This window comes from Podarcis filfolensis, assembly GCF_964270895.1.
Source record: "Podarcis filfolensis genome assembly, chromosome: Z".
NCBI classification, from domain to species: Eukaryota; Metazoa; Chordata; class Lepidosauria; order Squamata; family Lacertidae; genus Podarcis; species Podarcis filfolensis.
In genome coordinates, this window is record NC_139617.1 from 19,397,637 (window position 1) to 19,412,485 (window position 14,849).

At 45.3% G+C, this 14,849-nt stretch overlaps 1 protein-coding gene across 2 annotated transcripts in view; it reads right to left on the bottom strand.

The window, feature by feature from the left end:
- Window positions 1-6,156: 6,156 nt before the first annotated feature.
- Window positions 6,157-14,849, bottom strand: part of TMLHE (trimethyllysine hydroxylase, epsilon) — a 34,163-nt gene continuing 25,470 nt past the window's right edge. For both annotated transcript variants that reach the window (XM_083596057.1, XM_083596058.1), the window contains exons 6-8: window positions 14,211-14,447; window positions 12,752-12,890; window positions 6,157-10,329 (exon numbers count right to left, since the gene is read on the bottom strand). In XM_083596057.1, the coding sequence (XP_083452183.1) occupies window positions 10,198-10,329; window positions 12,752-12,890; window positions 14,211-14,447 (508 nt within the window). In that variant the 3' untranslated portion in view covers window positions 6,157-10,197. The remainder of the gene's footprint in view (window positions 10,330-12,751; window positions 12,891-14,210; window positions 14,448-14,849) is intronic.

Below are 14,849 nucleotides of genomic sequence, written 5' to 3' on the forward strand. Positions count from 1 at the left end.
TGCTGTGGTGCAGGTATTTTCAATTGTGTCTCTCTCCAGGTGTACCCACTGTTTTGTTTCATCTTCTAGTATATATGGGATTATGTAGCATACTTGGCTGGCAATGTATGTTGGGGGTTCCCCATCCTCCCTCTGTGGAGGGGAGGTGCAGGTATTTGGGGCTTTTTCTTGGTTTTTGTGTGAGAAGATGAATAAGTGTAGTTTTGTTCTGCCATTTTCGGAGTTGGGTTGGGGGTGGGATCCAGTTTGGGAGGGTTTGGAATAGGTAGGTTAGCTTTGGGAGGGTGATCATTTTGATCATGGGTATTTTGTCTGAGAGAGTGATGTTCATGTTGTTCCATCTCTTTAGGTCTTTGTTAATTTGCTGCCAACAAGGGGTTGTAGTTGTGGAGTTATAATTTATTGAGGTTTCTGGTTCTTTGTACCCCATGGTATCTGAACTTGCTGTGGCAAAGTTTTATTTTGGTGACATTAGTGAGTTCTTTTTGGGTGTTGTTAACGGAGAAATCCAAGGGCTCCCTTGGACAAAAAGCAAGGACACCAACCAGGAAAATTGGAGCAAAACAGCAGCCAGTAGGCTTGGTCTTTATTGAAGACTGTCGCGACAGGACTCCCACCTGCCACGAGGTGGAACAAGATGGAAGCCCCGAACAAAAGAGCCTCCAAACTTTTATTAGCTGCTAATCCCCATGTTACACCCCCCCCCCAGACTGCATCACTAATACATCATGGTTACATCATGAAAGGGGAGGTCTGACGGCAGTAATCTGAGCATCCTGGACCCTGCCCCATGGTTCTCCTTGCCCTTCACCAAACACCCATCAAGTGTAACAAGAGATATTTACATTTCCCTGTTTCCCAGCCAAGTCAATCACACCCTTTTGTCTTCATCTGGGTTTGTTGTTTCTGGAATGGCTACCTGTCTGGCACTCAGGTATCAGGATGCCAGGGATTATCACTCAGGCAGAGGGGCTGCTGAGTAGCTGAGCTCACATGCCTACAGTGGTACCTCAGGTTAAGTACTTAATTTGTTCCGGAGGTCTGTACTTAACCTGAAACTGTTCTTAACCTGAAGCACCACTTTAGCTAATGGGGCCTCCCGCTGCCGCCGCGCCGCCGGAGCACGATTTCTGTTCTCATCCTGAAACAAAGTTCTTAACCTGAAGCACTATTTCTGGGTTAGCGGAGTCTGTAACCTGAAGTGCATGTAACCTGAAGCGTATGTAACCCGAGGTACCACTGTATATGAATTTTTGAAGTTTTCCCAGTGAGCCAGTGTCTAGATACATTTATCAGTGAATTGTTACATTTGGTATCGTGCAGCAAAGGCCCTTTGAATAGGAAGAAACTGTGATGAAGCGTTTTGTGGGGACAAATAACAAAAGTCACAAAAGTGATTGTGCTGATTTTGGTAGTGGGCTGCATGTGCATGATATCTGCTGGAGGGGCACCCACCCAACCTATACATAAAATCTTGCAACAGTGTGAGGAGGGGTGCTGAAGCACACAGCTTCCAACTTTGCAAAATTTACCTGTAGGCCCGATACCATTGCAAATGTGTTGAGTTCTCTGATTAGGGAAGTTGCTGTATTTATGGGGTCTGGTGTTGTGAAGCACTGTTTGTTCTAGCACTGGGGAAGGGGGGTGGGAATGAAAACAACCAGCAGCTTCTGCTTCTCTGGATGACTGACAGTGTTTCTCCTGAAAGAAAGTATGTGTGTGTGGAGTTGGCCTTTCTCCTCTGGACTGTCGAAGAGTACCCTTCCTCTGACTTCTAAAGAATAATAAGCTCCAGGATTATTCCTGGTGTTTCCACATTAGGAGTTTACTCTGGAACTGCTACACTTTGCTCCTTCACTTTGTTTACAGGGCATCTACACAACATTGGCATCAAATCATCATCGTCTTGTTTCCCCGAGGTTTTCCCTTCTCTTTGGGGAACTCTGAAAATCTGACACTGACACTGCATGGGTAGATCACCCTAGCTACTTGGAAGATGTGTGGTTTTAAATGTGCATAGCACCATTTTAGTGGCAGGTTTTTTGTTCTAAATAATAATAATAATAATAATAATAAGAAGAAGAAGAAGAAGAAGAAGAAGAAGAAAGAAGAAGTCAGTGGGTGGTGTTCAACGCTAGTCACACTCAGAGTAGATCCATCGAAGTTAATGGAAATGACAAACAGGTTCATTAGAGTAGTGGGTTTACTCTAAGAAGGGCTTAGGTAAATATTACCCCAACTTTAAATTTGCACTGAAACACTCTATCGTGTAAACACTAATCCTTAAGAGATTTACATGATACACACCTAAATAAACTTGTATTTTAAAAACTGATTTGAAATAAACACACATTTCTAAAACGACATGCTTGGTATACATGCAGAGACACACTGGGAAAAACTGTTTCACTTCCACATTTGCATCTGTGCACATTGCTTACAGAAGAAGAGCAATGACCAGGCGACAAGAAAACAGGAACAGGAAACCTCTAGCCTATGAGCCAAATTAGGCCCTCCAAGAGTCTTAATTAGCCACACAATGTTGTCATGCCCACCTGCCCCTGCTGGGTGCCCTATGACATCAGATGTGGGAATAGGTAGAGGTGCATCTGCAAATGAACAATCAAGCACATTAAACCATGGTGCCAATTATCCCTTGGCATGTGGGGCTTTTGTAATTGACCTCAAATATAGCCCTAGTTACAGTTGGTTTCACTTGGGAGCTCCCAACTGCTGCTCCTGAGTGGAGCTGATCCCTGCTAGAATCAGCTCCATTTGAGCACTCCCAAGTGAAACCAATCCCAGGCCAGCTTGCATTTAGTTGCCTAATGCAGTTCAATCAATTTTTATCCTCTCCCTGATGCTTTTTAACATCTTTATGCGCCCCCTTGCCCAGATTGTGCAGAGCTTTGGGCTGGGTTGTCACCAATATGACACTCAGCTCTATCTGCTGATGGATGGCCATACCGACTCGGCCCCGAACACACTGACCAGATGCTTGGAAGCTGTGGCTGGATGGTTTCGTGGGAGCCGATTGAAACTAAATCCTAGGTTTCAAATGGATATAATTAATAGCGATAATAAGATTTTGTCAAAAATGTACAAGATACTGTTGGAATGGTGTACGAAGGACGAAGAAGTTAAATCAGTAATGATACACTGGGCTAGAGATTTTGGATATAATATCCAATTTGATGATTGGGAGAAACTATGGAAGGAAAATTTAAAATTCACTGCATGCATGGGATTGAAGGAAAATGTGATGAAAATGTTCTATAGATGGTATATTACACCTGTTAAGTTAGCTAAAATGTACAAAACGGACAATAAGTGTTGGAAATGTAAAGAAAGGGAAGGAACATTTTATCACATGTGGTGGGAATGTAAGAAAGTTAAGAACTTCTGGGAAGGGATATATAACGAATTGAAAAAAATGTTAAAATATACTTTTGTCAAGAAACCAGAAGCTTTTCTTTTAGGAATCACAGGAAAAGAGATAAGAAGGAAAGACTGTAAGCTATTCCAGTATGCAGTTGTGGCAGCAAGAATTTTACTAGCCCAGAAGTGGAAACAGGAAGAAACACCGACAATTCAAGAGTGGAGAACGAAACTAATAGACTATGCGGAGCTAGATAAACTGACTGGAAAAATAAGATATTCTAAAAATCAAAAGTTCATCGAACATTGGGGGAAGTTTGTAGATTATCTGAAAAATCTATGTGATTCACAAACAACGCTAGTGGGGTTTCAAGAAGCACTGTAAAGGTTAAGATGTATTATTTGGGAAAATATATATTGGTAAAGGTGAAAGTTAAAAGGCAATGCAAAAAAGGAAATGCGTTATAGTTAGGAGTATATATGGATGATTACCAGAAAAATCGAAGGAAGTCTCAAAAGTATAATTTGTGAAAATTTGGCTAAAAATGTATGATTTTTGTTGTAAACTAATAAAAAGTATATTGAAAAAAAAAAAGAAACTAAATCCTTCGAAGACAGAGGTCCTATGGCTCAGTCGGGATGGCATGGGGATGAGAGACCAACTCCCTTCTCTTGTGGGAGCCCAATTAGTGCCATTGCCTTCCGTTAAGAGTTTGGGTGTAATCCTTGACACCTCCCTTTCCATGGAGGCGCAAGTTACAGCAACAGCCAAGGCGACATTTTTCCACCTTTGCCGCATCAAGCAGTTGGTCCCTTACCTTTCCCTCCCTGACCTGGCTAGTGGCCCATGTGATGGTCACCTCTAGGCTTGATTACTGTAATTTGCTCTATGAGGGGCTGCCCTTGAAGCTGTCCCCGAAACTCCAGCGGGTGCAGAATGCTGCAGCGAGGCTCCTCACGGGGTCTCTGCCATGGGAGCATATTCACCCAGTGCTTTTCAAGCTGCACTGGCTCCCAGTGGAGTACAGGGTCAGATTTAAGGCACAGGTTTTGACCTTTAAAGCCCTTCACAGCCTAGGACCTTCGTACCTATGGGACCGCCTCTCCTGGTATGCCCCACGGAGAGCCTCAAGGTCCATAAATAGCAACACTCTATAGGTCCCGGGCCCTAAGGAAGTTAGATTAGCCTCAACCAGAGCCAGGGCTTTTTCAACACTGGCTCCGGCCTGGTGGAACGCTTTGCCTCATGAGACCAGGGCCCTGCAACATCTGCTTTCTTTCCGCAGGGCCTGTAAGACAGAGTTGTTCCGCCTGGCCTTTGGCTTAGAATCGGTTTGATTCCCTCCCCCTCTTTCTTTTTCCTTTCTCCTCCTTTGAAGAGGCTGCATCTTAATGTTTTAATGTTGTATTTTAATCTTGTTTTTAAACTGTGTTTTAATCAACTTGTTTTTATTATTGGTTGCTAGCTGCCCTGAGCCCAGTCTTGGCTGGGGAGGGCGGGGTATAAATGACATTTATTATTATTATTATTATTAGCCAAAGGCCTTCACAATGAACGGAAGGGGACAAAAGCATGGCTTTCCTCTAAAATCAAACAACTGAAGTCTATGAAGGGCTACAGCATAAAAGTTTACAAACACAAAATTTAAAATTAAGAATATATTTTTTTAAAAATTATCTGGGTGAATGCAAAAGCCCTACTCGCTGAGGCACAATGCGGGGAGAATGAAGCTGCCACCTCAGAAACACCCAAGTTGTCATTTTTTGTTATGAAACCTTGGGTCCTAATAGGGTGCCATTGTTGGATGATCTTGTGAAGTGCTTAATGCTTAGTGTGTCGGGAAAGTACTTTTTCCTCATGTTGATACTGAACCCTATTGCCAATCAGCTTTGTTAAATGATCTCAAATTCCAAACGTTACGAAACAGGAGAGAAGTTTTCATCTTTTCTACATCAGGTATGGGGAACCTATCCCCTCTGGAAGGTCCTGGACTCCCAAAGTCCATCAACCCTGCTAGATTCCCCTTCCCTGTTCTACACAGTTCATGCACACCTATTTTTAACCCTCACAGTCTTTCTTAGCATAGATGAAGTAGACTAGAGAAGATGAGCAGCAGCATGCCTTTGGACTGTAGGACAGCTGAGGATCTGGACTACTGCTCAGATCTTGTTTCCCACCCATCCTTTCCCTGCAGCACAGTTAAGAAATGAAAGACAAGTGACACTTGGAGTGTGTGAAAACGAAGGCAGTGCTTGCTTTATTGCAATGACAACAATTCTGCATAGAAACCACATAGAAGCTTGTGGTAAACCTCATCTAGCCAAATATAACATTGCCTCTTGTTTCACAAGAAAATGTCTTCATTTCCCTAATCTAAACCCAGCACCCTCTATATTTAAATACTTCAATTATGGAATTTGCAAGTATAAGATGAGGTTGTGATAGTCGCAGGCTTAGACAGCTTTTGTAAAGGATTCTTAGGTTCGTGGAGGACAACTATGAAAGTGCTTATTAAGCCATGCAGAAATAGTGGAACATGTGGCCCTCCACATGTTGGTGGACTCCCATCACCCCTGAGCACTGGCTGTCCTGGCTAGTGCTGATGGGAACTGGGAGTCCAGCAACATCTGGGAGGACCACAGGTTAGCTAACCTTGAAGTAAATGGATTTTGATCTGATGTAGCAATCCAAGTTTTTGTTCTGCATGCTGTTTCCCAACAAAATTCTGCACACAGATTAACCCAGATCTAGTGCAAAGGAACACTGAATTCCACATGTAGAATTTTACTTACATTTATTTAGTTAGCTTCTGCTCAGTAGGGAGACAGCAAGCACCTAGGAAAGGCTTATTCCCTATTCCCCGCCCCCCTTTGATGGAGATAGAAATGGGAAAAGTCATTGGGGAAAGGTGAAAGAGCTTTCATCGTATCTACAGAAAGTTAGCTGGAACTGAGAAAGCTATGGTTGCATTATACATGAAACTACCTGTTGAATAGAATATTAAGCCACACGCCAGCTGCTCTGAAAAAAAATGCCACTTCAAAAAATGCTGGTTTCAAAATATGACCAGAAACACCACAGTGAAGGCAAGCTATTCTTATTCAAAACACCAAATGCATAGATCGGCAGAGGGCTGAGGCTGAAAGAGAGTACAAACTACATCAGCCATTTCTGATGTTATAATTTCCCTGTTTGCAAAAATGTGTGCAGGGAAGCGCCTGGGCAACAGCAGAAAGCACCGCTCTAGATCTGCATCTTGGAGCAAACACACTTGGCATTTGCCTTTCAACCTTCTTTTCTTGCTGCAAAACCAGGTTCCACTTCAGAAAGTCACCAGCTTCCAGGCAACAGGCCTCAGGAGCACGTATGGCTGGTGGTGAGGTTTATGACTCAGAAAGATTCACAGAAAGATGGTGTGCTTGCATGAAAAGGTGCCTCCGTATTGGGCTATTGCATCACAATCAGCCTGATCATGATGTTCCACACTTTTTAAAAAAGCTAACACAAGCAGGGAAATTATGTGTGTCACCCTGCTCACTCCCCCAAACCTGAATGGTATTGTATGCTAACAAATGTCAAAGAAAAATTTCATATAGGAATTAGAACCATGTTAGGTCACCGAGGAAGCCCCACAAAGGGCTGAGGAACCTGCACCCTCTAGATGTTGTTGAACTACAACTCCCATCAGCCCCAGCCAGCAGAACCAACAGTCAGAGGTGATTGGAGTGAGGAGTCCAGCAGTTATTTTGAGGGTCACAGTCGACCCAGCCCTACCAGACAGCAATGATGTGGTACAAGTACTCAAGCAAAGGGTTGGTAGAGTAATGGAAACAACCAGCTCTGGACACTTTGCTGGTGACCAACTTGTACGGTACTTGAAGACCACAGGAGGCTAGGCTACAATCTATACTCTTGTCCTGGATTTGTATTTTCCTGGAGAAGCATTAAATGACACAAATCTCCACATCCTCCCTCACTTTCTGCTGCAGCAGTACTGTCCAAAATACATCACTTCTATGCAGAACTCAGCTTTAGATCTCTATTTTTGGCACTCGTGGAGGAATCTAACAGCTTATCTTATTATCTTCCCTGCATGAAGGGAAAGCCACCAAGCACCAAAAAATGCCACCAGGGAAGTACAGCATCACTTCCTGTTTACTAATACAGAGACCAGATTTTCACAGCTGCTTAATGGGTCTCTCTCTCTTTAGTTTGGCATGTCAAAGGTCAGTTATAGCAATGACCCTGTGCACCTGATTCTGGTCATACCTCAGAGCATGTGGAGATGGGAGCTGCTTTCCTTTTCCCAGGAAAAAAAAGGTCCACTGCCTAGCTAGCTGAAGCCGGTTGCCAACCCCTATTTGACAAAAAGGTGTTCCAGCTACAGGAAATGGATTTGGCCCAGATCTTGCCAGATTCAGCAATGGAAATGTGTTAAACCACAGCAGACTTTCTACTACCTCTTTCAGCTCTTTCAACGCCTCCCTCTGCCTGAGATTAAAAACATATAAAATATTTTCAGGCATTTACTCTCAAATACATTGTGAAGCTAATTTCACAGAAACAGAAACATGCACAAAACTTTTTTTTTAAAAAAAAGACTGAACTGCGTGAACTGAAGACATAGGCAAGGAGTCTGCATCTGAAAATAAGTGTTGCATTGTTAGCCATGATTAACAACTGAAGCATGGATGCAAATCCAATGTGGGCTGGGTGGCAGGAAGTTTACATTCAATTCAGGGACAGAGAAAGTGGGTCTTTAGCTGCTACTTGAGGGGCTCGTGCAATGGCAGGTAATGACTTCCTGTGTCATCAGAAATAGCAGCCCTTGATATCCCAACTTTGTCCTGGCCAAGAACTGCAACATGAGAGGAAGAAGTCCCACTGTGCTGGTAGGACCCATAAGAAGGTACTCCTGGTGAATAGCTTACATTCATACCTCATCTGCACATACACAGAATCCTTTGTTTGTGGCCAAAAAAAGCTATTTTGTACAGGCAGTGAGGTGGTTGGGCACAGTTTCTTCACTTAAGACATTCACTTGAATTCTAGCAGAAGTGTCCTCCATGTGCTATTCCTATTCCTACTGGTACAAAAGGCAGCTACTGAGAAAGGCCCGTAGTTCAAAAACAAAACTGGTAAGTTGCTCAGCCAGCAGAGAGATTCCCAACTCAAGGAGTGCAGAATTTAAGGAAGATGGCTTTGTTTCTTTTTTTCCCCTTGAGATATTTTCTGGAACAGGGCTCAACTGCTTCAGGCCTTCCCTCGAAACAGCAGTGCCGATGGTTAATTTTAGATGCTGGACCTAATGGTCTTATGCAGGGGCCAATCTACTATGAAACAAATGAAGCTTAAGCTTCAGGACCCTTAATCCCAGAGGGGCTCCAGAAGGGACTTTAGTGCAGCTGCACAAGTCAAAGCAATTAATTTTTCAACAATCCCAAATTTTGAGAGTCAGTAGCACAAACGCTGCAAAGGTGGAGTGTCGCGGGATAGGAATTTCAATCAAAATATGAGATGCAGTAGTTGAATTATTTTTTAATTGCAGTGATGTGTCATGAAACAACCCATTGAGGAAGACAACCGTGGTTACCCATACCTGGCTGCAAAGGGGCCCCCATAACAGAGCAAGCGTCAGGGCCCCAAAAATGTAGGCCCAGCACTGGTCTTATGGGAAGTCAGTGCTTTTTCCCACCTGTATAGAGGAACATTGCCTTGTTTTGTTCTGGCATCCTTGGTACTAGATATGAGTACCAGCACCTCATTTTTTTTTTTAACCAAAGAAACCACAGCTGGGAACCCCTTCCTCACTTTAGATGGTCATCTTGTTCCAGTAACTTCAAAAATGTGGAAAGTCAGTCCTGCTGCCATGTCTGTCGGCCTCCATGCTCATTTTGCTGTGGGGACCATGACCTCTGCCCCAGAGTCCTGCCCTGACAGTGCCACGGCTCCTTATTCAATTACTTTCCTCACAAGGTGAGAGGCTATCAACAAAGTAGGAGTATATCCTTGGAAGGCCAAAGCAAAAAGAAAAGAAAAGAAAAAGCACAAGGCAAAAAAAATATTCAAAAACCAAAATGAAGAAAGGGCAGCTATCATGGACTAGGAGGAGCTATCATGGCAAATGAAAAACAACGCAGGATATGGGGAAGGGGGAGATATCACTGCGCACAAACTGTCGTTTGCAGATCTGGTAAGGAAGGACCCCCAGCATAATTACCTGGCTCTAGCCATGCAGCTCTCCTCCCTCGCCACAAAACTTCCTGTAGCTGCTTTCCTATCAATATGGCAGGTTTGAGCCATCAGCAGGCAATGGGGACAGCCCTAAAAGCTTCCAACACCTGGCACTTGTGTATTTTTGAAGGTGTTTGAAGACTGGTGGAGGTGGAGAGAGTTCTCTCCCCACATTTCTAAGGACACTCACTTGTCCTGTGGTCAGCAAAACTATGGAGTGCCAGTGTAAAAAATGCCCACTGACCAAAGTTAGCATTATAGTTCAGTTACAACAGCAAAAAGGCACAACAAGATCTGGCACCTCAAGTGCTGCAGCGGACTTTGATTCCTTCCCGCACCAAATGATTCCATTGTGCCGTGAAAGCCAAAGGGAGTTGGACAACAAAAGACCAAAAAACTGGGATAGTGTATGTGTGGGGTGGGGGGAAAAGCAAATAAACTGCACGGGCTGGCTGACAATCAAGTAATCCCATGGGGAACTCTCCTCCTCTTGCGAGCAGAAGGTCAAGTCTGTGAGGTATATTGCGAAAAGCTCTCTCATTCCTGGATCCGCAATTCCCTAAATTCCGGAAGCCCAGGTCAAGCTAGGCTTGCAGCCCCAGGAAGCGGGCTGTATTCAGCACGTCATCTCTCGTCAGGTAGCAGCCGCAGAGCTGGCGGTAACCTGTGAAAGACTCCCGACCGTGCAGAACTCGCCAGTTGTCCACAAACAGGGCCTGCAGAAAGAACGAATGGGAAATTTGTGTCCACGCTGCAAGACTCTTCCTATACCTGTTACATCATTGGCGTCTGGTTAGGTAATCTTAGCAGGAACAGACATGTAGCTCGCCTCCCCCATTCTTTTGGAAATGGAAGACAAGTGAGGAAGCTGCTTTATACAAGGGTCAGAAGATCTGTCCACCCAACCCAGGGTTGTCTGCACAGCTTTGCATTACAACTCTCTTAGTGGGGGGTAGGAAAGCTGAAAATAATGCCAGTATATTTTGCATCTGGCAACCCATGAGCCCCTTTGGTTTCAGACAGTACATGGGTATGAGAGTCTAAAAAGCCTGGAACACAAGTTTTTATAGCCCTCTAGTGGCTATGGTGGCTCACTGACCACAAGTAATGTATTTACTAGATGTGTATACCTGATTCTGACCAAACTAAGCCTCCTGATGTATATTGTGCTCTAGAACGCTGAGTTTGGTCAGAATCAAGAATACACTTCCAGAGTTAATGCTAAAAACATTACTTCTGGTCTATGAGCCACCATAGCTACTAGAGGACTGTGAAAATTTGCATCCCAGGCTTTTTAGACCTATCTACCTATGTATTATACATGACCCGGAAGCTGTACACCGGCTCCCTCGGCCAATAAAGTGTGATGAGCGCCGCAACCCCAGAGTCTAAAACCAAAGGGTGCATTGATTAACAGATGTGATTCCCCCACCTCCCAGCTCTCCTACATCACTATCTGGGTCACAGGCAGATGGGTCTTTCCTACCACTTCAACTGGAGAGGCCATGTATTGAAGGAGCATGTGTCTGTCTGTGTACGTTTATGTGTCTGCTCCCAGTACGTTTCCGAGCACAATTCAAAGTGTTGGTGCTGAGCTTTAAAGCCCTAAATGGCCTCGGTCCAGTATACCTGAAGGAGCGTCTCCACCACCTCATTCAGCCTGGACACTGAGGTCCAGCACCGAGGGCCTTCTGGCGGTTCCCTCACTGCGAGAAGCCAAGTTACAGGGAACCAGGCAGAGGGCCTTCTCGGTAGTGGCACCCGCCCTGTGGAATGCCTTACCACCAGATGTCAAAGAGAAAAACAACTAGCAGACTTTTAGAAAACATCTGAAGGCAGCCCTGTATAGGGAAGTTTTTAAATATTTGATGTTTTACTGTGCTAAATGCTTTTACTTTGTTGGAAGACACCCAGAGTGGCTGGGGCAACCCAGTCAAGATGGGCAGCATATAAATAATAAATTATCACCATAACCATCATCAGGGGATGACTTCAGAAGGTCTCCCTCTCAGCACCCCTCAACTGATGGGGGCTGAGAGCAACCCCAATCTGAGCCACATCTTGCCTTGCTCTACACCTTATGCCACATATGATGTCAGACCTTGGACAGATGGGCGTACAGCCTCATGGGCTAAACTGGCCCGTGGGTTTGAAGTTCCCCACAATATGAACATAAAAAGCTACTTTATACAGATAATTGAGTGTCTGTTGCCCACTTCACTCTTGAGCAGATGTTAGTTTGGTGTTAAATTAGTGCTGGGAGCCACAGTATGTTCACTTCATGTTTCCCCTGAGATACTTGAAAGAGATAACAAGGATGGTTCAGATGTAGCACACATATATTTCTGCCCTCCTGCATGGAAGAGGTTGGACACAAAGCGAAGAACAGCCCTGCTGGATCAAGCCAAAAAGGCTCCACAAGTCCAGCATCTTGCTATCACCGTGTTCAACCAGATGCCTATGAGAAGCTTGCAGGGAAGACCAGAGCAGCCCTCTCCCCACCTGCGATTCCTAGCAAGTGGCAGAGGCTCTGGCAGTCGTGGTAGAACACAGCCATTGTTGTCACTAAGAGACATGAATAGCCCTTTCCTCTGTGAACACGTCCAACCCTCTTTTAGTAGATGTAAAGGGACCCCTGACCATTAGGTCCAGTCGTGACCGACTCTGGGGTTGCTCACTCATCTCGCTCTATAGGCCAAGGGTGCCAGTGTTTGTCCGCAGACAGCTTCCGAGTCATGTGGCCAGCATGACTAAGCCACTTCTGGCGAACCAGAGCAGCGCACGGAAACACCGTTTACCTTCCCACCAGAGCGGTACCTATTTATCTACTTGCACTTTGACGTGCTTTCAAACTGCTAGGTTGGCAGGAACTGGGACTGAGCAACGGGAGCTCACCCTGTCGCGGGGATTCGAACCGCCAACCTTCTGATCGGCAAGTCCTAGGCTCTGTGGTTTAGACCACAGCACCACCCGCGTCCCTTTAACCCTCTTTTAGTGCCATCCAAATTGCTGGCAATCTCTACGTCTTCTGGGGGCTAATTCTGTAGTTTAGCAGTGGAAGAGCACTTTACTATGAGCTGCTAGTACCAAACGCGTCCACACAAAAGCCACATGCCGATCTGCTCGCCATGACTTTACCTTGCCTGGCTTCAGCTTCACCCAGAGCTCATTCTCTGGTCTCCTTAGCTCGGCGGTGAGAGTGCGGTGTGCGCTGTACCAGCGGTGCACAGTGTCGTAAGGCACCGTGTTAATGACGGCTCGGTCGTAGTTGTTGTACCTAAAATAAAACAGCAGAAGGGAACATCCACAGTGCACTACTTAAGGATTGCAATCCTCACATGGGAACCAGTAAGTCTCTCAGGATCCGCATGGGCAGAGGCATGACTGCTAGAAGTGATATCTATTTATCAGTGGGAGCAAACGCTTTGTGTATATCAGAGGAAGGGAGCCTGTTGTTAAGGCTTCAGTTTCCACCAGCCAGTAAGGCTAATGGTCATGAATGATGGGAACTGTAGTATAGGAACATCTGTGAAGCCAAAAGTTCCCTATACCTGTGCACACATAAATTGGACTTGGGTTTTCTGCAGAAATTACGGGGAAGGACAGGAATGGTGTGCACAGCCAGTAAATTTGCCCAAATAGTGCATCTTTTAGTAGCTTCACCCCTGTGATTTTTTTAAAAAAGCAAACGTTAATTTTTGGGGGGTCATTCAGTAGGAACTTGCCAGGGGGCGGGGGCAGAAGGTAATTTTGCAGCACAACTTGATTTTCCTTCTTGACCAGCCAGATTCCGTAATAAAGTGGTAACTATTTTATCAGCACAAGATCCACAATGAAGCATCGCCTGGGCTCTGGTACAGGACTATTTGCTGGGATGGCTAGAGGAACAAACAAGGACTGTAGATATATCTAGGATCACATCCCTGTTCAGCTCTGGCTGAACTCTGCTTAAGGCCTCATCTGCACTATACATTTAAAGCAGTATTGTGTCACTTTAAAACAGTCACTGCTTCCTCCAAAGAATCCTGGGAACTGTAGTTTGGTAAGTGTGCTGAGTTGTTAGGAGAACAACTATTCCCTTCACAGAACTACAATTCCCAGTGTTTCCCAGGAAGAGGTACTGGTGGTTAAATCACTTGGGTATCTCTTCTGGTGGTGGAACATGCAATTTGACCATGTTTGCATGAACACAAACTGCTCCAACTGATGTTGTCACAACCCCAGAATCCAGCAGCACCCAGCATACCAAGTAAGAGGTTGCAGAGTCACCCCCTAAGGAGCCAGAATGGGTTCTTGACACAAAGCCTGATGCTGGAGACCAGGGGGGCTGCTAAACTGGAGTCTGGTGGGCAAGAGCCCCCTGGACCAGATTCCTCAACGCCAGATCCAGGACCCTCACAGGTGCTTTCCCTGGGCCTGAGAAGAACTGCCTGTCACAGGCCCAAGTGTAGCCCCTTTAAGGACTGTAGCTATCACAAAGGAGGTGGAGCCTAGGACCAGCGACAGAGGGTCAAATGGCCTCAGTCCACCTCTAGCTTTGTTCACTTGGAGTGCTCTGTGGTGCTGCAAAGACCAGGGCAGACACTGGCCATCTCACCTGATCAAGTAGATCTCGTTGTTCCAGGGGTAGACATTCAAGACAGGCCCAACCCCAATCATGTGGTTGTGGCAGCCCCCCACATTCTCGATATATTCGTGCTTCAGTGGCACCTTGGTGAGGAGCTCAAAGTCATCCGGGGCTTGCTGGAGCACCTGCTCTGCTGCGTAGAAGCCATCCACAAGCAATGTACGACCACCTGTCCCTTCGTGCCGGAGGCAGTGAAACACCTGGATGCTGTGGAGGGCAAGGAAGGAGCCAGTCACTTGGTGGCAATAAGTAGATTCAGATGTGGGGAGGTATCCTGTTAATGCTCCTGTATCGTTCCTTTCACAATGCATCATTACCTGTTGCATTATGGAGCTTTGGCTTTTTGACCAATATACTGTACCAGCTAAATGTTGTGCTAAATGTCACTGGGTGTGATGTGACCCAGCTATGGACATTGTTGTAGAAAGTCACTCTTTCTGCATGTGTGCTTCCATTTCCCCATGGAACCCACAGGAAAGAAATGTAGGCTGGCATTATCACCCCAAATTTTGCCAATTACTCCCACGATCTTCTGGGTTAATGCAGTTGCATGCTGATTTTATTCTGGAAGTAATTAACATGGAAATGAGCACCGAACTTCCACTATGC